At 41.5% G+C, this 25,601-nt stretch overlaps 1 protein-coding gene across 1 annotated transcript in view; it reads left to right on the top strand.

Annotated features, from left to right (window-relative positions):
- The window catches only part of LOC126426657 (activated Cdc42 kinase-like), a 386,532-nt gene that overhangs the window by 133,973 nt on the left and 226,958 nt on the right, over positions 1 to 25,601 (top strand). Inside the window, exons 7-8 of the mRNA XM_050088543.1 lie at positions 5,446 to 5,605; positions 14,452 to 14,568. Of these exons, the coding sequence (XP_049944500.1) occupies positions 5,446 to 5,605; positions 14,452 to 14,568 (277 nt within the window). The remainder of the gene's footprint in view (positions 1 to 5,445; positions 5,606 to 14,451; positions 14,569 to 25,601) is intronic.

Here is a 25,601-nt window from a genome sequence, read left to right as displayed (position 1 = left end):
CATCTTACTCTTTATATTTTTTATTTACCTATTGTACACCCTCTGAGTAATGTTTTTATTACAACATATAATGTTTATACGGATGTTAGGTTTCTCTAGAACAGTAAACAGAAATGAAATATGTAGAATTAGGACGATTAAACGAATAATTGGTGTGCTGGGTGCTCTTTATAGGCTCTGGTTCTTTAAAAAATCGATATTTTCTCCTTTCGAAGGACACAGAGTTGTGAGTTCATCTCCTTTTAGAATTTATTCTTAACAGTTCACAAAGAGCTTAAAAGTCCTTAAAAACTGACTTCAGAGCAAATTCAGTTCTCAAGTTCTTTGGACGAAGTATTAAATATTGTTCGCCACTCACTCTGAAAGTAAATATTCTGGCAAAAATTGATTATTAATGAACAAGGTAACTGAAATAATTCTGCACAGTGCGCTGTGTTTAATGGATGCCACAAAACACTTTCAGAAATGTTTGGAACAGCAAAACAAACATGAAAAAATCAAACAATGGAAAATCCAGGATTGAATGTAACAATGTTATGAGAAGGAAAGTTGCTACTTACCATATAGCTGAATGAGATGCTGACAAGGGAACCTCCCCATCACCCCCCCCCCCCCCCCTCAGATTTAGTTATAAGTTGGCACAGTGGATAGGCCTTGAAAAACTAAACACAGATCGATCGAGAAAACAGGAAGAAGTCATGTGGAACTATGAAAAAATAAGGAAAATATACAAACTGAGTAGTTGATGCGCAACATAATTAACATCAAGGACCCTGTGTACTCAGGAGCGCCGTGGTCCCGTGGTTAGCGTGAGCAACTGCGGAACGAGAGGTCCTTGGTTCAAGTCGTCCCTCGAGTGAAAATTTTAATTTTTTATTTTCAGTTTATGTGGCAAGCTCTTATGTTTTCATCACTTTCTTGGGAGTGATTACCACACCCACAAGAAAACCTAAATCGGGCAAGGTAGAAGAATGTTTTTACCCATTCGCCAAGTGTACAAGTTAGGTGGGTCAACAACATGCCGTCACCAGTGTCATATGGAATATATCAGACGTGTTTTCCTGTGGAGGAATCGGTTGTCCTATGACCTTGCAATCAAATGTTTTCGGTTCCCATTGGAGAGGCATGTCCTTTCGTCTACTAATCGCACGGTTTTCTGGTGCGGTCGCAAAACACAGACACTAAACTTATTACAGTGAACAGAGACGTCAATGATCGAACGGACAGATCATAACTTTGCGAAAATAAAGAAAGTAAATTTTTCACTCGAGGAAAGACTTGAACCAATGACCTCGCGTTCCGCAGTTGCTCACGCTAACCACGGGACCACGGCGCTCCTGAGTACACAGGGTCCTTGATGTTAATTATGTTGCGCATCAACTACTCAGTTTGTATATTTTCCTTATTTTTTCAAAGTTCCACACAACTTCTTCCTGTTTTCTCGATCGATCTGTGTTCAGTTTTTCAAGGCCTATCCACTGTGCCAGCATATATCTGAGGGGGGTGCGATGGGGAGGTTCCCTTGTGAGTTGCAGATAGGCACAACAAAAAGATTTTCTCACTTAAAACTTTCAGCCGATGGCCTTTGTCAGCAAAAGACATACATGCGTGTGCGCCACTCCCTCCACCCCCCACCCACCACCCCCATGCCCCCGCCACACACACACACACACACACACACACACACACACGAAACTGAAGTCTCGGGCAAAACGAAACCAAACTGCGAGCAGCAGCACCAGTGCGTGATGGGAGTGGCGACTGGGTGGGGGGAAAGGACGAGGCTAGGGTGGGGAGGGGGAGGGGTAGTATGGTGGGGAGAGCCAACAGTGAAGTGCTGCAGGTTTGGCGGCAGGCAGGGGAGAGGTGGGGGAGAGGGGGGGGGGGTGAAGTAGCGGAAAAGGAGATACATAAAGAGAAATAAATAAATAAAAATAGAAAAATAAAATAAAGAAAAAAAAATACTGAGTATGGTGGTGGAATGACGGGTGTGTAGTGCTGGAATGGGAGAAGGGAAGGGGCCGGATGGGTGAGGACAGCGACTAACGAAAGCACTTTCACAGTCCAGGTCCAGCAGAGAAGTACACTCTTTTGTAACAAGGCTTGCAACTGGTGGGCCAGTGTGGCCCACCCTGGCAGAAATTTTTGGTAGCAGGCTATTTTCTCAAGGAAGGCTCGAAGCTCTTTCATGGACGAGTGGCGAGGCATAGTCATAACAACGCAGATGTGGACTGGCAGGAAGTGAACCCCATCCCGTGAGACCTCAGACCCCAAATGAACAATGAAAAAAAACTGAGATTTCGTGAGGCTACGCTGTAAGTCTGCGGACTGTAAGACAGAAAACAGAGTGCACAAATGTTTCAAATGATCAGCTGTGGAAGAGCTTGTGATAACAATATCATCCAAATAATTAATGCAACCCAGAACAGGTGTAGTCATTTGGCCTAAAAATCTTTGGAAAATAACAGAGGCACTAGCCAAACCAAAAGGAAGGTGCAATTGTTGATAGAGACCAAAAGAAGTATGCTAATATTGAGACTCGTCATCCACAAGAACCTGCAGATACATTTCAGACAAATCAATTTTAGAAAAGTATTGACCTTGTGATATTTGTGGAAAAGTAGAAAAATTTGTAGCACACCCTGTACGTTCCAAAAACAAGTCTGAAAACTCCTCACACAGTGCTTCCAATTGAGAATACAATACCCGATTGGATACAGGGTGAACTGTTTCGGTGATAGAAAATCCGAAGGCCTGAAATGTGTCCGTCCCGAACGAGTTCTCAACGACGGCGTCGGCACCCACCAGAAATGTCGTGCGATGGATCACTGACTCGTAAGAGGCAGATGTTTTGTCCCACCAGTGCAATGTTCTGTTTGTTACAACCGACCAGATTACGCGTGACCGGTATTGACTGCGGCGGGCCTAAACTCGCACAGGTTTGCTGTAGCACTTGGAGAAAACACTTAACTTGATAAACAACTTAGGAGAAGTGACAAGCATTGGAGCTGCGCATCTTACTTCCACATCCATATCCTGAGACATTTTTGATGAGACACAGGGAGACGATGTGGCCTGCCCAGAACACAGCGAGTAAGTCTGCTTAATCCTCTGCGTCCTCTGATCCAAACTCGAGCTGTCCCAAGATTAGTAAAATCTGCTGCAAGTTACATCTATTTTTCCATATGGAAGTAATGCTAACTTTATAAGATGAATTGCAGATAGCGGTGTCAGTACAGTTAGCTTTGTGATGACATTTCTTGCACATAGAACACAAGGCCTCACTCGTCGCACGGCAGTTTTTAGCGTTATGACCTCGGTTAATACATATAAACCAACAATTATCTTGCTTTTAATTCACCTGTACATTGTTGACTGTCAGTTAAGCTGTCGGCACGCAGACGGTGCTGTGAAACATCGGCGTTGAGCGTGCCATGTTCGATGTGCTGCTGAACACTCAGAAACAATGTGACTTGTGTATATGGTACGTGCTCCCAACAACGTAATCGCAATAGCAGCATGCTCCAGTGGTAGTTTTTGTCTGTATCTGGCTCACACATCACACTGTTTACAAAATGGATGGGCATAAAATACCCACATTAGCTCTATTAAAACAAACATTTTCTCCATTTTCCGTATACTAGTCATATTGCTCTGTCTGTGATATGCATAAGGTGTACAGGCTCTAGTGCATCCAAATAATCGAGGTGCACCTGCATAAAGCGATTGATATCTCCCTACCAAGTCAATAAAATTTTCTTTGTGCCTTGTATGTGTTAATTGTTATAGGTATTTTATCTACTAACAGCTTGGGTTCGCCTGACAGATGCCCTCGTAGGAAAACATGTTTATTTATTGTAGAAAGCAAGAGTCTCTATCAATAGTCTATTCAGATTGTTCCCAAGAGCAGGACCACATTTTGACATCTTGTCAAAATGGCTGAAACTTAATTATTGGTAGCTTGACAGCATGGAATACACTGGGGAGAGTGGGCACTGTAGATAACCTGAGATTCATCTGCAATGTTAAGGCTGGACGCTTGTAATAAACCACTTTCTTAGCCTTCTGTATAGTGCATTTAATTGTATGTATATATTCCTCACATCTCAGCATGTCTGCATCATATTCATCATCAGAGAGAAAATTACAAATAGCGTCATTTAATAAAATGAGCTTCTCTAAAGTGCTTCAAAGATTTTCACTATAGTGCTCAAAATTATCAAATGCACTTTTGGTTGTAAGTCCACCTACAGCCATATAAAAACTCATTGGATTAGTCCTCTCCCTAGCTTTCTTTCTTTTGAAGTTCACTAGTTGTTTTCCTAATTTATCCAAAATTATGTCTTACTAAAGGAAGCTATTGCAAAATTGTATACAAGTGCACTTGTGAATAGCTTAGACACCTGACAAAGGACACATGTGCAAATGTAAAATGAAAGAAATTTTTATTATCAAATTAACTACTTGGGGCAAAAGTTACAGACTTGCAATATGAAGTAAAGTTCCTGAATAATGCCGCAAATGTAGTTTTGTAGTGAGCAGTTTATGTGATCATTTTATATTGGAATGGAATTATCTCGTAATGCAGTTCGATGTCGTCTCTCATTTCCTGCAGCGTGAAGTAAGCTAGTAATTGTTCAAATCATGCATGAAATCGTAATTCCTACTGAGTTTTGGCACCAGAATATTACAGATACATAACACTGTGATTCCAATATGACGCTTATTTATTTTTGAATGTTGGGCTCCATAAGGTTCCCGTTCTGTGCAGCCGGCCGGGGTGGCCGAGCAGTTCTAGGCGCTACAGTCTGGAACTGCGCAACCGCTATGGTCAGAGGTTCGAACCCTGCCTCAGGCATGGATGTGTGTGATGTTCTTAGGTTAGTTAGGTTTAAGTTGTTCTAAGTTCTATGGGACTGGTGACCTTAGAAGTTAAGTCACATAGTACTCACAGCCTTTCTGGGCAGTAACCATGTAATATAAAAAATTGTAAAGAATGTAGCAACCAGTCGTGGAAATGTAACTTATTTATCTTGTTGCAAATTGGTTTCTACTGATATCAGTCATCATCGGTTAGAAAAATGCACAGATGATGACTGATATCAGTCGAAATCGATTTGTAACAAGATAAATCAATTATATTTCCACTACTGGTTGCTACATTCTTTATAATTTTTTATTACTTTTTATTTCATGGGGTGTAATTGATTGTTTATGAATTTAATTCAAAATAATTTTGGTCATACGCTGTTATGGAGAAATTTGTGTTATTGGAATAAGTTAAACAATAGGTAAGAAACTTGCATCTTGTATCCTCCTGACTGCGGAACCTGTACAAAGAAGAATGAAAGAGGGAAAAAAATTGGAAAATATGTTAAGGGATTGGTCCTTAGGTACTGGAATGTTTGAGACATGTGCAACACGCATTTTCCTCGTGGCTTCCAGGTGCGCCCCAGAATGCATCAGCTACCTGCGCTTCACGTCCGCTTCGGACGTGTGGGCGTACGGCGTGACTCTGTGGGAGATCTTCAGTTACGGCTTCCAGCCGTGGGCCGCGCTCACCGGCCATCAGATCCTCGAGGCCATTGACGAGCCAAATTTCCAGGTAAGACCGTCGCAGCTCTGTTCAGAGATAACACTGTCTTCGTGTGTGATTATTTGAGCTTTGATACATTTTCAATGCAGAGGAAAGAAAAGGAAAGATTACTTAGGGTGGTTGACGACTAGTGGGTTGTGCTGGTCAGTGGTGACTGTTAGGGTGCAAGTGTGTCAGCAAGGAAAAGGAAAAGGAAAGCATAAGCATGTAAAACTGGTGATGCCGACAGACTAGGGTCGGGGCATTTCTGTACATGGCCTCATTACGTGTGGTGCCATGGGGACCCTGTTACATTGGCTGTAGTGCGTCTCTAGCAAGTAAGAACCTTCAACATCGCAGCATGTCAGCAATCGTTCGTTAATATATTAAAAAACTAAAAACCTGCCTCGATTGCGAAAAAAGCACCTAGTGGATAGAATGAGTGATGAGCTAAATAGCAGATGAAACCTAAAAATAACTGCACACGGTTACTTATGCCAGGAAAGAAACGTATATGAAGCTATCTATGACAACAGGAGGAACTCTTAAAAACTATACCTAAAGCCAGTAGTTAGCCTGGGGGGGGGGGGGGGGGGGGGCTGAGGGGATGTAATCTAAAGACGTCGTGGTAATAAAGATATAGGGATAAAACGTGAGGTGTTCAACGGCCTAAAATCACCTTCATCGTAAAAGGAAAATGAGGATAAAAGAAAGACGATGAACAGCTTCCTAGCATAAGCAACCGTGTGCGGTTATTTTTAGGTTTCATCTCCTATTTAGCTCATCACTCATTCTATCCATTCCATTTTTTGACATACGTTGATCCACGGTTGGGAATATATGGGCTATTTAGCCCCAACCCATGTATAAACTTTCTCGTATTCGTATGCGCGTGCGCATTCAAGTAACTTCCCTTGTCTTGCGCATGTGCATAGGTAGCGGGTCAGGCTTGTAAGTGAGCGACCGTTTGTAGCTGCAGTTTATGGCGGGTCACGGCCCATCGAACATAGGCCGGTGTGAGGTGGAGCGTACACCATTAAGTTAAGTAACGGTTTAGACTTTGTACATATGTACTGTTTGTGTTTTCCTTTTCGTTTTCGTTTATAAATGTGTAGCTATCGTGTTCTTGTAATCATTGACAAAGGTCTTCTTAGGCACTTGTGGGTTTTATTGTTGTTCTGAAGAAGGTGTAGTTATCTCTGCTGAAACCTGGGTTAACACTTAACACTAGGTGCTTTTTTCGCAATCGAGGCAGGTTTTCAGTTTTTTAATATATGTAGCAGGTAACACAGGAACCTACTGTCCCATTGAGCACATTCATTTGTCACCTCAGTATACCTAAGATGACTTGTACCTCCAGCACAACGAGGCACCACCCTGTCACTTACAAACAGGTGAACAGGTGTGAGTAGCACTCTCACACTGAGGATTCTGTACAAATTTAATTATGTAAATTTATAGTTCACCCATTTCGACACTTCAGGAAATCTATGACTTCTACTGTTATCGACTTCGATACTAGCAAGATATTGGTCCCAGTGATTCCATTATTTTCGAAAATACAGGGTGGTCTATTGACCGCGACCGAGCCATATATCTCATGAAATAAGCGTAAAAAAAAAAGAAAAACTACAAAGACGAAACTTGTCTAGCTTGAAGGGGGAAACCAGATGGCGCTATGGTTGGCCCACTAGATGGCGCTGCCATAGGTCAAACGGATATCAACTGCGTTTTTCTAAATAGGAACCCCCATTTTTTTATTACATATTCGTGTACTATGTAAAGAAATATGAATGTTTTACTTCAACCATTTTTTTTGCTTTGTGATAGATGGCGCTGCAATAGTCACAAACATATAGTTCACAATTTTAGACGAACGGTTTGTAACTGGTAGGTTTTTTAAATTAAAATGCAGAATGTAGGTATGTTTGAACATTTTATTTCGGTTGTTCCAATGTGACACATGTACCTTTGTGAACTTATTATTCCTTAGAACACATGCTGTTACAGCGTGATTACCTGTAAATACCACATTAATGCAATAAATGCCCAAAATGATGTCCGTCAACCTCAATGCATTTGGCAATACGTGTAACGACATTCCTCTCAACAGCGAGTAGTTCGCTTCCTGTAATGTTCGCACATGCATTGACAATGCGCTGACGCGTGTTGTCAGGCATTGTCGGTGGATCACAATAGCAAATATCCTTCAACTTTCCCCACAGAAAGAAATCCGGGGATGTCAGATCCGGTGAACGTGCGGGCAACGGTAAGGTGCTTCGACGACCAATCCACCTGCTGTCATGAAATATGCTATTCAATACCGCTGCATCCGCACGCAAGCTATGTGCCGGACATACATCATGTCGGGAGTACATCGCCATTATGTCATACAGTGAAACATCTTGTAGTAACATCGGTAGAACATTACGTAGGAAATCAGCATACATTGGTGGCCAATTATCCTTCCTCCCATAATGCCGCGCCATACATTAACCCGCCAAGGTCGCTGATGTTCCATTTGTCGCAGCCATCGTGGATTTTCCGTTGCCCAATAGTGCATATTGTGCCGGTTTACGTTACCGCTGTTGGTGAATGACGCTTCATCGCTAAATAGAACGCGTGCAAAAAATCTGTCATTCTCCCGTAATTTCTCTTGTGCCCAGTGGCAGAACTGTACATGACATTCAAAGTCATCACCATGCAATTCCTGGTGCATAGAAATATGGTACGGGTGCAATCGATGTTGACGTAGCATTCTCAACACCGACGTTTTTGAGATTCCCGATTCTCGCGCAATTTGTCTGCTACTGATGTGCCTATTAGCCACGACAGCAGCTAAAACACCTACTTGGGTATCATCAGTTGTTGCAGGTCGTGGTTGACGTTTCACATCTGGCTGAACACTTCCTGTTTCCTTAAATAACATTACTATCCGGCGAACGGTCCAGTCACTTGGATGATGTCGTCCAGGATACCGAGCAGCATACATAGCACATGCCCGTTGAGTATTTTGATCACAATAGCCATACATCAACAAGATATCGACCTTTTCCGCAGTTGGTAAACGGTCCATTTTAACACGTATCACAAAGCAAATACCGTCCGCACTGGCGGAATGTTATGTGATACCACGTACTTATACGTTTGTGCCTATTACAGCGCCATCTATCACAAAGCGAAAAAAGTGTTCCAACTATAACATTCATATTTGTTTAGGTACTGCGTGAATATGTAATAAAAAATGGGGGTTCCTATTTAAAAAAACGCAGTTGATATCCGTTTGAACTATGGCAGCGCCACCTAGCTGGCCAACCACAGCGCCATCTGGTTTCCCCCTTCAAGCTAGACGAGTTTCGTTCCGTGTAGTTTTTTCGTTTGATGCTTATTTCATGAGATTTTTGGCCCAGTCATTATCAGTGGACCACCCTGTATATTAATTTCAATAATATAAATGTGACAAAGACATGCAGGAGGCAGGTGACCATTATTATTATAACAATCACAAGTTCTGCATTCAGGCTGACTGCGCGGCAATGGAAAAAGTGAACATCAGGTAAGGAATGACTTTGTTGCTCATATGGTCCGTTTTGGAGTTTATTCATCATCAGAAATCCAGGAGTGGTGACTGACTTTTACCATTGCAACCCAGTCAGCATGAAAACAGAACTACTGAAGTTTCAATTTAAAGTTCGATGTCAGATAACAAATGAGTAAAGAAATATTTTTTTGTGTGATATAATTACAAATTAATTATTTTTGGATTTTTTCCATGTACCTGTACTGTGAAACTTACATTGTGCCAAATTTCATCATTGTATGTCAATGGCAAGTACCCTATATGTTTTGATGAGTGAGTTTGCAAGCATCAAAATATGTAACATGAATGGCCGTATCTTTTGATTGCATTGTCTTAAAAGCTTCAATTTTTTTGCGCTGCAAGAGTCTGTAGGCCTTAGTATGTAACAAAAATTTCAAATTGCTATCTCTTCCTATTCCTAAGAAAAAGTGGCAGACAGATGGACAGACATAGTTGGACAAGGAATGACACAAAGAATCCTTGTGATTATGAATTTACAGTTATCAGATTTTTTCCTTTAGTTGTACTGTTAAATCTTCTTTTTTTCCAAATGTCAAGATTCTAGGCCAGTGGGAAGTACTCTATAGGTTTTGATGAGTGTGCTTGTGAGTATTAAAAAATGTGACATAAATGGCTGTATCTTTTGATTCCATTGACTTAGAAGCTTCAAATTTTTAAACCGCCTGGGGACTGTAGATCTCAGTATGTGACATAAATTTCAACTTGATACGTATACCCGTTGCTGAGAGAAAAGGGTTTTTTAACAGTTGAACAGACAGACAGATGGACAACAAAGCAATCCTATAGGGTTTTTACTGATTGAGGCACAAAACCCTAAACATGTGTCAGAATGGTCTGAGGATTACTCCAGACGTTTCGGTGTTTCTGTGATCCCGACACGTCACGCGATGTCAACCCTACTGAGCGCATTAAGAACACCATTGAGTGATCTGTGACAACCTTTGTACCCAACTGCAACCAACCTTCAGGAGTCGAGTGTGGCAGCTGAAGGGTCACCGACCAGAATTGTTGTCAAAAGCATTTGGTGTCTCCTGGAGAATGTAATGACAACTCACTGTCGCCATCAGGGTGAATGTCGTCACTACGTACTACCTTTAGGCTTCTGCAAGTCAAATCCCTGAGAGTACCTGTGCTATTTCGTGCTTGTATCCATCAAATTTCAAGCATGCAGCCATGCAAATAAAATTTCCGCCACTGATATTTCGGCCAGCCATTCTCAGGGTGAGTCAGAAGACTGACGACAAGATGCCAAGCGTGGCATTATATGCTCCACTGCAGCGGTACTGCACGTGCGGATCAGATGCTGGTTGGCAGCAAGGAAATACGCTTACACGTGCGCCGCCTTTGGCGAAGGAATACAGACATTTGATTCGCTTATCGAAGTACGATTGGCGGCGGTGACACCGTGACTACTTCTCTGCAGTTTAATTACTCAGAGAGCTGGATTCCATGTTTTGTCCAAATTAAAACCATTACCTCTATTTATTAAACTGTTAGCTAATCTAATTTCTATAGCTTCCTTGAAGACAGATTCCCAAAAAGAAGAGGTGGATATTAAAATCTTCGCATCACTGTAATTCATGGAATGCCCTGTGTCAATACAATGTTCGGCCACAGCTGAGTTGTCTGGCTGTAATAATCATGTGTATCTTCAATGCTCCACACATCTCTCACGAACGGTCCATGTAGTTTGACCTATGTATGACTTCTCACAATTTCCAGAAGGAATCTGATGCACACCCGCTTTACAAAGCTGTAAATTGGCCTTCACAGAGCCGAGTAAAGCTGCAATCTTTGTGGGGGACTGGAAGATCACCTTAATACAGTATTTCTCAAGAATACGGCCTATCTTCGAGGAAAGAGCACCCACACAGGGCAAAAATGCACTAGGTCCGAAGGAATTACTATCTTCTTCCCCATCACACACCTGCATTCCAGGTTTTTGCATCAAATGCTCTAAGAATTTGTTGCAGAGAAAATCCATTCTATTTAAAAATGCTCTTGAGGTTTGTGAGCTCCTCTTGCAAATTATCTTTATCGGATATACAGTGCACCCTATGCACTGAGGTCTTAAGGACACCTATGGTCAGTGAAGGGTGATGGCAGCTACTGGCATGAGGATAGAGATATGTGTGTGTCGGTTCCCGATATACAGCATGACCTAATGTGCCGTCAACTTTATGGTGAACGACAATATCCAAAACGGGGAGGCAGCTGTCTTTTTCTATTACCATAGCAAATTTGATGCTAGCATGGATGGAATTCAAATGATCGAGAAATTGATGTAACTCATCCATCCCGTGCGGCCATACCACAAATGTGTCGTCCACGTACCTCCAGCAGATGGTTGGTTTAAAACTTGCTGAGTCCAGTGCCTTGTCCTCGAAGTCTTTCACGAATAAATTAGCTACCAGAGGGGATAGGGGACTTCCCATAGCAACGCCATCAATCCGCTCATAAAATTCACCATTAAACTGAAAATAAGATGATAAAAGCACATGTTCAAATAAGGCCGTAATGTTCTTATCTAAATGTTGGCCGATAAGAGATAAAGAGTCCATTAAAGGTAAATTGGTGTATAATGATACCATGTCAAAACTAACAAGCACATCTGTACTATTTAGCCTGACATTGCTAAGTCTCTGAATAAAATCCATAGCATTACGAATATGGTGGCTACATTTTCCTACCAATGGTTTTAATAAGGAAGCTAAATATTTGGCAGAAAAATGTGTCGGTGAACCAATAGCGCTCGTTATAGGTTTCATAAACAAGTTCTCTAGATGCTCATCCTTACCCATCTTTTGAACTTAAGGAAGACCATAAAATCTCGGTGGTACTGCACCTCATACTTTTAAACTTCTTAAGACTTCCTTCGGTAGCATATAAGGCCGCGCTTGGCGTCTTGTCATCAGTCTTGTAACTCCCTCTGAGGACGGTCAGATGATACGCATCCGAAATATCAGTGGCGGAAATTTTATTTTCGCGGCTGCATGCCCAAAATTTAATTACACCGTGAGAAGTTGAAAATGCACAAGGTGCTTGTATATGTATGGATTCATATATGCATCCCTCTGTTATCTCACGTTGTCTATTTATGCAACTACTAAAATGTGTATGTTGCTCATTGTACAAAATTCTTTTTAATAAATGATCAAACTCACTGTCTCACTCTCATTTTGTTTTATTTGTACGGGTAACCTGTTTTGGGTTTACAGATCAGATCTATGAGAGAAAATAAAAATAAAGCGATTTCAGAATTTGTGAATCATAAACATGAACATGAACAAATGCAGTGCCAGTCAATTCAGTTGACAACTACATATCCCCTAACAGTGTGTATACTTCAGTAATGGCTAGCATGTCATGGCATTAGTGGTGTTAGTGGAGGGACAGTGACAGATCTTGAAAAAAAGCAAATATTTTCTGAGGATAATTAAATGTCCAAAAGCATAATCACAAGTGGAGTACATTCATCTGCCAATTACGTACAAGGGTAATCCCAAAAGTAAGGTCTCCTATATTTTTTTATTAGTACATAAACCTGTTTATTTCTACAATGGTTTACATCAGTTTACAGCTTGAACATTTAGCTATTTTTCGACATAATCACTATTTCTGTCATTGCATTTTTGTAGGCACTGTGGCAGTTTTTGTATGCCCACGTCATACCAGCTCGATGCCATGCTGTTCAGAAAGTTACGAACCTCTTCTTTCACCTCGTCATCTGAGCTGAATCGCTTTTCGGCCAAATGTTCTTTTAACCTAGGGAACGGCTGATAGTCACTGGGTGCCAAGTCAGGACTGTAGGGTGGGTGGGTGATTATGTTCCACTGAAACTGTTGCAGGAGAGCAACAGGTTGCCGAGTGATGTGTGGGCGAGCATTGTCATGGAGAATGTGTATGCCCTTGCTCAACATTCCTCTTCTCCGGTTCTGAATTGACCGTTTGAGTTTTTTCTGAGTCTCACAATACCTGTCAGCATTAATTAATGTTTTGCTCAACCTTCAACACTGTCTCATTAGAAATTGACGGTCTCCCTCTCCTTTGTTCGTTGTGAATTTCAGTCGGACCAGCTGCAAACTCTCTACACCATTTACGAACATTTTTGACATCCATGCACGACACACCACATGCTTCTGTCAATTGGTGATGGATTTCAATCACCGCAGTGCCCTTTGCGTTCGAAAACAGAGTAACTGCGCACAATTCGCACTTGGCGCTAACATCCAACGGGAGCTCCATTCAGAATGGCTGCTAATCCAAGACTGAGCACCTCAGCACAGCGTGTGTATGTTTACACACAGCGCGTGAAGCACTCTTCATAACAGTGTGACCAACTGTCACACAGAGTTCTGTACTTATAAAAAAATAGACGACCTTACTTTTGGGATTACCCTCGTATAATGTATTTAAATAATTTAGGACAGTGGTTAACTTGAACATTGAAGAGCATGAATCAATTATATTCAGATAGAAACTGATATGTTAAAAATAGTATTACTGGCATAAATATGCCTGGAAGTACAAAGTTTCTGTACTGAAATAGAATATGGTTATAATTATACATTATATAGTATTATATTATACTTCAGAGGGCTCACATGAAAGATGAGTGATGTAGGGCAATGAAACTTTGTATATGCAGAAGAGAAATAAGGAATAAACTATTCACAGATTTTAATTTCCACATGAGAGGGTAACATTTGTTAATTGCTTACGATCTTCACATTCCAGATTACAAATATTGTTCAATGTGACGACTGTCTGCATCCGTGACATCCTAGAACTGCAATACAAATACAGTTTCACAGTGGTTCGCAGCACTTTTCAAACAGTGATACGAAATGTTCAGTGCTCGTGACACAGCTTGTGCATTGCTGGAAGATTGTACACTGCATCCAGCAATGTCAGCTGTGGCAACAGTAACTTCCTCAACAATTTTTGGCTCAATCGGCTGTCGTCCTTTCCCAGGAGCATTTCCCAAATCGCCAGTTAATTCGAATTTCCACATCGTGTTCTTCGACCCTGTTGCAGAAAGAGGATCTCTCCGTATTCCTTTAATGTGTCTGTACCCTCGAAGAGCAGCAGCGTTATTGCTGTCATTGTGATAAAACGGCTTTACGAGTAAAGCCCTTCTCACCTCGTCCAGACCAGTGTCGATTAAAATATGATTGTGTGCAATCTGACATCTTTTTGGGTCTCGTAATTGTATACGAGATTGTGCCTCAGATAATGGGGAAGTCAGAGTAACTGTGTTTTTTCGTTTTTGCAGCGCCTCGAACAGCCGGACTGCTGCCCGAAGGAGTACTTCAACGTGATGCTCAAGTGCTGGCAGCACGACCCCGGCAAGCGGCCCAGGTTCGCCGACCTCATGGAGCTGCTGCCCGAGGTGACAGAAGCTTTATTGACTTCTCAGAAATTGTGTGGAATTTATTATGAGTAGCTGTCGATCCTGCTGTTGCCAGCAGTTTTTCAATATGAAGCGGGAGGGGACCAGTATAATATGGGTCTCTTCAAATGGTGAGCTCACTGGACACGTGATGTGTTCGAGCTTCTGCGGTAATGTCCGGATGAAATCTCCGACCTCAGAATGCCTTGCACTGGCTGCTGGAGCTGACGGAGGAAAGAGTTGCATTCTGCTGTTGCGTAACACATCTCTATTACTAAGCAACTATCCCAGAACCCAGTACCACTGCCAGGATGCGTATCTAACAGCCTCCACAGGCAACAAAATTTTGATTTTCAATATTTTGTGTAGTTATTGACAACATTTAAAAGTTTAAAATGCCGTCATATTCTACTCGTTAAGTGGTATAATCGTATGCTAAAAGTTTAACACATTAAGACTAGTATTACAGGTAGAAATTGTGTGTTTGTCATGAAGCAGAGTATGTATGGTGCGCATATACTCGGACATTATTCGTCCGGTATTTCAGAATAACAGCCCTTAGCGACTTCCGACAAGCTTTGCACATAATTTCAAACCTTTACGAAACTTTTTCTTGCCGACACCTCATACAGAATGATGAAAGGATAAAAGTTTATCACTTAGCACATTTTTACTGTTTGCACTGTAAAAATTTGGCATTGGACGTGATATTTTGATTTATTACTTCTTTACTACTGTATATACTCGAATAATCTGCACCCTCAAATAATCCGCACACCCCAATTTTGAGGAAGAGGGGGAAAAAAATTATTTTTTGCTTTAATTTTTTTATTTACAAAAAGAAATTGTTCCAGCCTTATGATGTGTTCAAAAGTATGTATAATAACTACTGCTTTGAAGCAACGCTGCTGTACAGGTTGATACATCATTACGCAACCAATTCAGTGGTGTGTAGCTGGCCGGCTGGCCCATTACACGGGCGGGCAGCCGGGGAACATTATCAGCGCCAGCCGGGACTCTATGCGTAAGCAAAAAAGAAATGTGAATTAACTTGTTTAAGAATTTGTTAATATGGTATGTGCAATAAAATATTTTAGTCAATACTGGTATGTTTCCTCTCTTACCACTATATTCATCACGTTCATCGTCAACACTAGCGGGAGAATCATTGTTGTCTTCACCGTCTTCCCGTAGAGCGTCATCCTCTGTTCCGTCCAGTGAATTTGTGATTCCACATTTTGTGAACGATTTTTCCACTGGTGGTTGTGGAATGGAGTCTCGTGCACTTTTCACCCATTCACAAATCTGGGACAAATCCGGCTGTTTGATTTTTCCACTAGGTGTGAACTTACAGTTTTCATCAGCCACCCATTGCGTATATCGCTGTTTAAGTGCAGCTTCGAATGGCCGATTTATATACACATCTAGTGGTTGTAGGATGGATGTTACGCCTCCAGGGATAATGACAAAGTCAGTTTTCCCTTTTTGTAATTTGTCTCGCATTTTCTTAGTTGTATGTCCGCGGAAGCTGTCCAGGACCGACATGTTGCGTAAATTCAGTAACGCACCAGGACGACGTTGCCAAATGTGTGTCACCCAGTCAATTATAAGTTCGTTGTCCATCCACCCTTTCAGATTCGCTCTCACTAACACCGGTATGCCTTTTACTGATATTTTCGGAATAGTTTTCCTTTTAAATATCACATAAGGTGGTAGCTTTCGTCCCTCGCCAGTTACACAGAACATCACTGTACATCTTTGTTTCTCACTGCCACCAGTTCATATCGTGATGCTGGATTCTCCTTTCCTGTTCACTGTGTTTTTGAGTGCCATCTCAAAATAGACTGGCGTTTGATCCGTATTACCAATTTGCGATAATATAATTCACTATTTTTTCCTCGTAATTGGCTGGAAGCCACTGAGCGATAGTAGTTTTCCTCCGGAATCCTAAACCATTTCGGTTGAAAAATTTCGATAGCCAACACTGGCTACCTTTGAAACTGGTAGTGCCTAGTTCTTTGGCTAAAGACAATGCTTTAAGTTGGTACATTTCACTCGTCACCGCGCATCCGTATTGTTGCTTCTCATCTACATAATAGTAGGGCCTTTTCTCGAGGTCTGGGTGCTTCGCTTTTTGGCCGCGAAATGCCCGGCAATTACTATTAGTTTCTTGAAGCTGCGTTTTATTTTTTCGCCAGTCGCGAGTACAACTCTCACTCACGTCATACTTTCTCTCTGCTGCACGGTTTCCAATATTCTCGGCTTCTTCAGCAGTTTACGAGCGATAACGAGAACTTCTAGCCATAATTAACAAGTTTGAAGACGTTAATACTTCACTCCTAATGTGCTACTGATGCGTCACAGACTGAGGCTGCAACAATGCAATAGTATCATGGGATGTATTGTTGGAGGTGGAGCAGTACCAACAATGTTTTGAATAATCCGCGCACCCCCATTGTTCGTCCTAAAATTTGGGAAAAAACGTGCGCGGATTATTCGAGTATATACGGTACTAAATCTATTTGCAACACATTTTCTAGACAGTATCCACATATGCCACCTAATTTACCAGCAACATTATATCTTTCTACGACACACAGTTCGAGAGATATGACATCGTAAACGTTGAGATGTGTGAAAAACTTACTTTTCCTTAAAATGGAGCAAAAATTACCCATATTATATTCATCCAGTGTTTCATAATGAGAGCACTTAGTGACTCCCAACTTGCCGTACTACTCTATGCCCGAGTATAGGTCGGACCACAATTTTATCGACACGTGAGGCATCTTTCGCTCGAGAACTGAACTCACTGCGAATGAGAACAGTATATGGATGTCTCATTACTTGACCCCTGGCTCGTGCCTCCTTCTGCTGTCGATTTCTAGAATTATTTTGAGCGAAACATTAGCGAACATAACAGGTGCTGTCGTGAACGGCTGATCCAGTTTGATCACACTGACGTAATTTCATGCGTGTACTCATTAGGTTTTGGAGTTTGCTGAGATTCTGTTACAAATACTGCATGTTTGTTCAGTGAGCATGAAATTTTTGAAGCCAGAGACAAAGACCTGTTGGCTGAATGCTTATTTCTTTAGCACTCTTCTTGTTGCGCCTCTCTATGACTCAAGATATTACCCACTATATGAGGAGAAACAGACTATTCATAAAATTGTTACTATTCCATTGTTTGATATTTTAGGATGTGCTTGGTTTTAATTGACATTGGTGAATTTGGCCATGAGCTAAGTTAAGTTGGCTGTGACCATTTCCGGGTTATAGGATGTCAAAGGGGGGAATACTTTCTTGTTTGTGTTTCAGTGCTGACAACTCGTGGATGCACATGCCATGTACCAATCAGTTGCTATTGTATACATATCAGATCAAAATAACATGGATTTGTTTAGGCACATGATAGAGACAGTTATCTTCAAATGTGGTACAAGGAATATGAAATTAGATTAGGGCTTTTGGAACACAACACAATGGGTAGAAGAAAAATTTTATTCAAAATGTTTATTCAATCTTTGTGATCATGTCCCATGTTGCTTAATGCCTTTAAATTTAAGTAGAATTTCTGTTATTAATTAGATTAGATTAGATTAATACTTGTTCCATAGATCATGAATACGACACTTCGTAATGATGTGGAATGTGTCAGGTTAATAAAAGATGTCTGTACAAGATATTACGTTACACATAATATTGCATGACACTAAGGTTTAAGTTTTTTTTCCCTTAATTTATATCTAAAAATTCAGCCAATGAGTAGAAGGAGTTGTCATCTAGAAATTCTTTTAATTTATTTTTAAATGTTAGTTGGCTATCTGTCGGGCTTTTGATGCTGTTTGGTAGGTGACCAAAGACTTTTGTGGCAGCATAATTCACCCCTTTCTGTGCCAAAGTCAGATTTAACCCTGCATAGTGAAGATCATCCTTCCTCCTGGTGTTATAGCTATGCACACTGCTATTACTTTTGAACTGGGTTGGATTATTAACAACAAATTTCGTAAGTGAATATATACACTGTGAGGTTACTATGAGGATCCCTAGATCCTTAAATAGATGTCTGCAGGATGACCGTGGGTGGGCTCCAGCAATTATTCTGATTACACGTTTGTGAGCAATGAATACTTTTTCTACTCAATGATGAATTACCCCAGAATATGATGCCGTACGAAAGCAGTGAATGAAAGTAGGCATAGTAAGCTAATTTACTGAGATTCTTATCACCAAAATTTACAATAACCCTAATAGCATACATAGCTGAACTCGGACGTTTCAGCAGACCATCGATGTGTTGCTTCCAGTTTAATCTCTCATCAATGGACACACCTAAAAATTTTGAAGATTCTGCCTTAGTTACAGACTTCTGTTCAAAGTCTATATTTATTACTGGAGTTGTGCCATTTACTGTACGGAACTGTATATACTGTGTTTTATCAAAATATAAAGAGTCCGTTTGCTGAGAACCACTTAATAATTTTGTGAAAAACATCATTTACAATTACATCACTTAGTTCTTGGTTTTTGGATGTTATTACTATACTTGTATCATCAGCAAAAAGAACTAACTTTGCATCTTCATCAATGTGGAATGGTAAGTCATTAATGTATATCAAGAACAGTAAAGGACCTAAGACCGAACCCTGTGGGACCCCGTACTTGGTAGCCCCCCCCCCAGTTTGGGGAATCAGCTGTTGTTTTAACATTACATGAACCACTTATTTCAACTTTCTGCATTCTTCCAGTTAAGTATGAATTAAACCATTTGTGCACTGCCCCACTCAAACCGTAATGATTTAGCTTATCTGAAAGAATTCCATGATTTACACCAGGGATCCCCAAACTATTTTGGACAAGTGACCCCTTTTCCAAAATGAACTGTTACCTCAGACCCCCAAATAGTGTCAAATAGAGAGCAAGTCAAAACGCTCCTGAAAGACGTACGCTCGAACTCATTATCTTGCACAAACTTGTCCACACAAACTTGCCGAGTTTTTCATCTTGTACAAACTTGAAACTTTACATTACTACAACAATGCTATTTCCTACAAAAATATTAATTATTCTTCGTACACGTAACACAACATAAACAATACAGTACCTACCTATCTTGAAAGTTTTAAATAAGAACTTGTGTTAATTTAATAGGGGTCGATTTTTAGACCTCGTCGACCCCCAAAATCAGTTTTCGTTTATGTCGACCCCTAGGAAACCGACATTGACCCCAAGGGGTTGATATCGACCACTTTGGGAATCCCTGATTTACACAATCAAAGGCCTTTGAGAGATCACAAAAAATACCAATGAGTGATGTCCGGTTATTCAGAGCATTTAATATTTGATCAGTGAAAGCGGATATAGCATTTTCTGTTGAAAAGCCTTTCTGAAAACCAACTTTTCACTCAGATAACATAACAACAGTTTGTCAGGCAATAAGTGTGTCACAACTGTGGGATCACTCTGGGTGGCAGCAATCTGAGAACAGTTGATAAGAAGTGTTGCGAATGTTGCCAACTTTTAACAATCAACTACTTCAGCAAATGTTGTTTGGTTAGCCAGTCTATTGGAGACTCATAACACACCCATTTACACAGGTTACCGATAAATAATAAGATTCATGCATATGCAACCCAAGGTACTTCCTCTTAATGCCAGTATCGGCTCGTGAGCAAAAATGTTTGACAACCGCTGCACTAGAGTGTGCCGGTAACAGTTATTGTGAAGATGCAGTACTGTATGGAGAAATGAAACACCGAGACTGAGAGATGCAATCGCAATGAAATTTAATCCACCGATTAGCGACACGACTGAACAAAAATGATTAAATTTACAAATCTTTACGTGCACTGTGACTGGAAATTCGGTACAGAGCAGCACAACTGCGTGCTGCAATCAGGGCTGCTATACAGCATGGCACGAAACCAAAGAGTTCCCGAATATGCTGGTGGGGAATTCTCTGCCACACAGTTGGTAGATATGTCCACAAAGCAGCAACTGTCGCTACAGGAGGACTCGAATGAACAAGTTGCTGAGCGACACATTTATTGACACGTAGTCAGCACAGTTTCAGAAAATATCAGTCTTGTAAAACATAACTAGCTCTTTATATTCGTGAAGTAATAAGTGCTATCGACAGGGGATGTCAAATTGATTCCATATTTTTAGATTTCCAGAAGGCATTCAACAGCGTTCCTCACAAACATTTTCTAACCAAACAGTGTGCCTACGGAGTATCGCCTCAGTTGTGTGACTGGATTTGTGATTTCATGTCAGAAATGTCATGTTCATAGTAATATACGGAAAGACATCGAGTAAAACAGAAGTAATATCCAGCGTTCCCCAAGAAAGTGTTATAGGCCCTCTATTGTTTCTGATCTATATTAACGACATAGGAGACAATCTGAGTAGCCGTCGTAGATTGTTTGCAGGTGATGCTGTCATTTACCGTCTTGTAAAGTCATCAGATGATCAAAACGAATTGCAAAATGATTTGGATAAGATATCTGTATGGTGTGAAACGTGGCAATGATCCTGAATAAGGAAAAGTGTGAAGTTACTCACATGAGTACTAAAAGAAATCAGCCAAATTTCAAACTTCCTGGCAGATTAAAACTGTGTGCCCGACCGAGACTCGAACTCGGGACCTTTGCCTTTCACGGGCAAGTGATCTACCATCTGAGCTACCGAAGCACAACTCATGCCCGGTCCTCACAGCTTTACTTCTGCCAGTATCTCGTCCTGCGAGAGGAGAGCTTCTGTATAGTTTGGAAGGTAGGAGACGAGATAATGGCAGAAGTAAAGCTGTGAGGACCGGGCGTGAGTCGTGCTTCGGTAGCTCAGATGGGAGAGCACTTGCTCGCGAAAGGCAAAGGTCCAGAGTTCGAGTCTCTGTCGGGCACACAGTTTTAATCCGCCAGGAAGTTTCATATCAGCGCACACTCCGCTGCAGAGTGAAAATCTCATTCTGCAGCCAAATTTCGATTACGCAATAAGTCACACAAATCTGAAGACTATAAATTCAAGTAAATACTTAGGGATTACAATTACAAATAACCTCAATTGGAAAGATCACATAAATAATATTCATTGGCAGAACACCTAGAAGGTGCAACACATCACTAAAGAGACTGCTTACACCACGCTTGTTCTGGAGTATAGCTGTGCGGTGTGGGATCCGCATCAGGTGGGACTGACGGATGACATCAAAAAAGTACAAAGAAGGGCAGCTTGTTTTGTATTATCGTGAAATAGGGGTTATAGTGTCACAGACATGATATCTGAATTGGAGTGGCAATCATTAAAACAAAGGCGTTTTTTGTTGCGACGGGATATTCTCTTGAAATTTCAATCACCAGTTTTCTCCTTGGATTGCGAAAACCTTCTGTTGGCACCCACCTACGTAGGGAGAAATGGTCATCACGATAAAATAAGAGAAATCAGGGCTCACACGTAAAAATTTAAGTGCTCGTTTTTCCTGCGTGCCATTAGAGAGTGGAATGGTAGAGAGACAGCTTGAAGGTGGTTCATTGAACTTTATTGTGAATAGCAGAGTAATCACGTAGGTGTAGATGAGATGTAGACCGTATGCCAGACGTGTACAATGTGCGACATGTCAGGCAAGTGGGCGGGCCAGGGATGCACTGGTACCTGCTGTCCTTCCAAAAAGGTTTGTGCATTCCTTTGCATGTGCGACCAGGCATTGTCCTGCTGAAATATTGCATGTGGAATGACCTACAGGAGGGGCAGTGGCACAAGCTGTAAAATCCCCCCAATCTAGCGGTAGCTGTTCAGATTGCTGTCAAGACGTAGCGTGCGAGATTGTGTGTTACAGACAGATGCACGCCAAATTACTGCACTTGGTGTTTCTTTGCTGTGCTGCTCAAAATTACTGTCTGCCTCACTGTTTTCAGCACGGTGGTGTCGGATAGATATTTGGCCATCACTGAAGGACAAGTTGAAGTGTGACTTGTTCAAAAACACTATATTTTGCCACTCAGCACGTCAAAGTCAGCATTCAGGTGTTGGCACAGGGAATTTTTCCAGACAGGTTGAAATACGCAATTGTCAGGCCTCTTCATAAGAAAGGGGACAAGAGTGACTTAAATAATTATAGACCAATCTCATCGCTGACTTCATTTTCTAAAATATTCGAAAAAGTTATGTATTCAAAAGTAGTCTCACATTTAAGTGAAAATAATTTACTCAGCATGTCACAGTTCAGATTCCAGAAGGATTACTTGACTGAGAATACTATCTACACATTTACCCATCAAATAGTACAAACCCTAAATAACAAATTATTGCCAGTTGGAATTTTTTGTGATCTTTCCAAGGCATTTGACTGTGTGGATCATGTCACACCCTTAGAAAAACTCAGGCTTTATGGAATTGAAGGCTATACACACAGCTGGTTTGAATCATACTTAATGAACAGAAAGCAAAAAGTTGTGCTGAATAACACAAATAATTTTGGGAGGGTGGTAAATTCTAGTGAATGGGGAGGTATCACAAAGGGAGTCCCACAGGGTTCAATTTTAGGTCCTCTGCTGTTCATTATTCATGTGAATGACCTCCCACTTAACGTTCAGAAAGCTGAACTAGTACTTTTTGCAGATGACACGAGTGTTATAATAAATCCCATTCCAGAAAAAGCAGCTGAAGATATTGTTAAGGATGTCTTTCAAAAAAGGATGTCTTTCAGAAAATGGACTTCCCCTTGATTTTGAAATTGAAAATACTCGCTATATCCAGTTCTGTACACCGAACAGAGTCATACCGACAATTAATGTAGCATATGAACAGGGCTCAGTTAACACGGTAGATTTCTTGAAATTTTTGGTGTTAACATTGATGACAACTTGAACTGGAAGAAGCGTATTACTGAGCTTCTCAAACAATTAAGTTCAGCTTCTTTCGCTCTTCGTATAATCGCTAGTCTTGGTAATAAACAGATCAGCCTCCTAATGTACTTTGCATATTTCCACTCAGTTGTGTCTTATGGAATAGTTTTCTGGTGTAACTCACCACTTAGACATAAAGTACTGATTGCGCAAAAGACAGCAGTGAGAATAATTAGTGGTGTTTAACCAAGGACGTCATGTAGGCATCTATTCAAGGAGTTAGGTGTTTTAACTGCACCATCAGAGTACATATATTCGCTAATGAGATTCGTTATAAATAATCGCATCTCAGTCGCGAAGAACAGTAATCTTCATACGTACAACACTAGAAGGAAAAATGATGCTTCCTATCCGTTATTGAAGCTGTCAGTTCCTCAAAAAGGAGTACATTATTCAGCAACAAAAATGTTTGATCATTTGCCCAACAACATAAAGCATCTGGCAGGTAGCAGACCAAGTTTTAAATGTAGCTTAAAATCATTTCTTTTGGACAACTCCTTCTATTCCATGGACAAGTTTCTGTTTCAGAATTGGTAAAAATAAATAAATAAATAAAAAATAAATTGTACCTTTAAATGTAGTTGCATGTGTAGAACTAAAAATTTCAGTAATATTAATATTAGCACTATTGATGTGTGTATATACAATCATAAATTAAGAAAAATGGTGATACATGGTGAAACAATGCTCTCGTGGGTGGTTTGCGGGTTCAAATCACCTCTGGGTATGACCAAACGGTGAATTTGACCTACGGTCATCACACGGTGGTGCTGGCAGCAGTCCACATACACAGAGGTGTGTTGGTGCGTGTCAGAGTACAGTGCAGCAAGTAAGTGTGCAGATATTTTCAGACGTGCTAATGGTGACTGTGTGTTGAAAATATTGATGATGATATGAGGGGTAGAATACTAGGGTGACTGGAGGCTGGTCAAACACAGCAGGTCGTAGCATGGCCCCTCCGTGTGCCACAAAGTGTGATCTCAAGATTATGGCAGCGATTCCAGCAGACAGGAAATGTGTCCAGGCGCTACAGTACGGGACGTCCACAGTGTACAACACCACAAGAAGACAGATATCTCACCATCAGTGCCTGCAGACGGCCACGGAGTACTGCAGGTAGCCTCGCTCGGGACCTTACCGCAGCCACTGGAACAGTTGTCTCCAGACACACAGTCTACAGACGACTGAACAGACACGGTTTATTCGCCTGGAGACCTGCAAGGTGCGTTCCACTGACCCCTGGTCACAGGAGAGCCCGTAAAGCCTGGTGTCAAGAACGAAGTACATGGCCATTGGAACAGTGGTCCCAGGCTATGTTCACGGACGAGTCCAGGTATAGTCTGAACAGTGATTCTCGCCGGGTTTTCATCTGGCGTGAACCAGGAACGAGATACCAACCCCTTAATGTCCTTGAAAGGGACCTGTATGGAGGTCGTGGTTTGATGGTGTGGGGTGGTATTATGATTGGTGCACGTACACCCCTCCATGTCTTTGACACAGGAACTGTAACATTTGAGGTGTATCAGGAAGTCATTTTTCACCAGTATGTCCGTCTATTCAGGGGTGCAATGGATCCCACCTTCCTCCTGACGGATGATAACGCACGGCCCCACCGAGCTGCCATCGTGGAGGAGTACCTCGAAACAGAAGATATCAGGTGAATGGAGTGGCCTGCCTGTTCTCCAGACCTAAACCCCATCGAGCACGTCTGGGATGCTCGGTCGACGTATCGCTGCACGTCTTCAAACCCCTACGACACTTCAGGAGCTCCGACAGGCACTGGTGCGAGAATGGGAGGCTATACCCCAGCAGCTGCTCGACCACCTGATCCAGAGTATGCCAACCTGTTGTGCGGCCTGTGTATGTGTGTACGGTGATCATATCCCATACTGATGTCGGGGTACATGCACAGGAAACAGTGGCGTTTTGTAGTACGTGTTTCGGGACGGTTTTCTCAAGTTATCACCAGTACCGTGGACTTACAGATGTGTGTCGTGTGTGTTCCCTATGTGCCTCTGCTATTAGCGACAGTTTTGTGTAGAGCCACGTTGTGTGGCACCACATTCTGCAATCATCCTTAATTTAAGAGCATGGGTGTACAACCGATTTTCGCTTGCGCGGAACGGC

The sequence above is a fragment of the Schistocerca serialis genome, chromosome 11 (genome assembly GCF_023864345.2).
Source record: "Schistocerca serialis cubense isolate TAMUIC-IGC-003099 chromosome 11, iqSchSeri2.2, whole genome shotgun sequence".
NCBI classification, from domain to species: domain Eukaryota; kingdom Metazoa; phylum Arthropoda; class Insecta; order Orthoptera; family Acrididae; genus Schistocerca; species Schistocerca serialis.
Note: the sequence above shows the minus strand (reverse complement) of the source record. Positions and strands in the feature narration are given on the sequence as shown.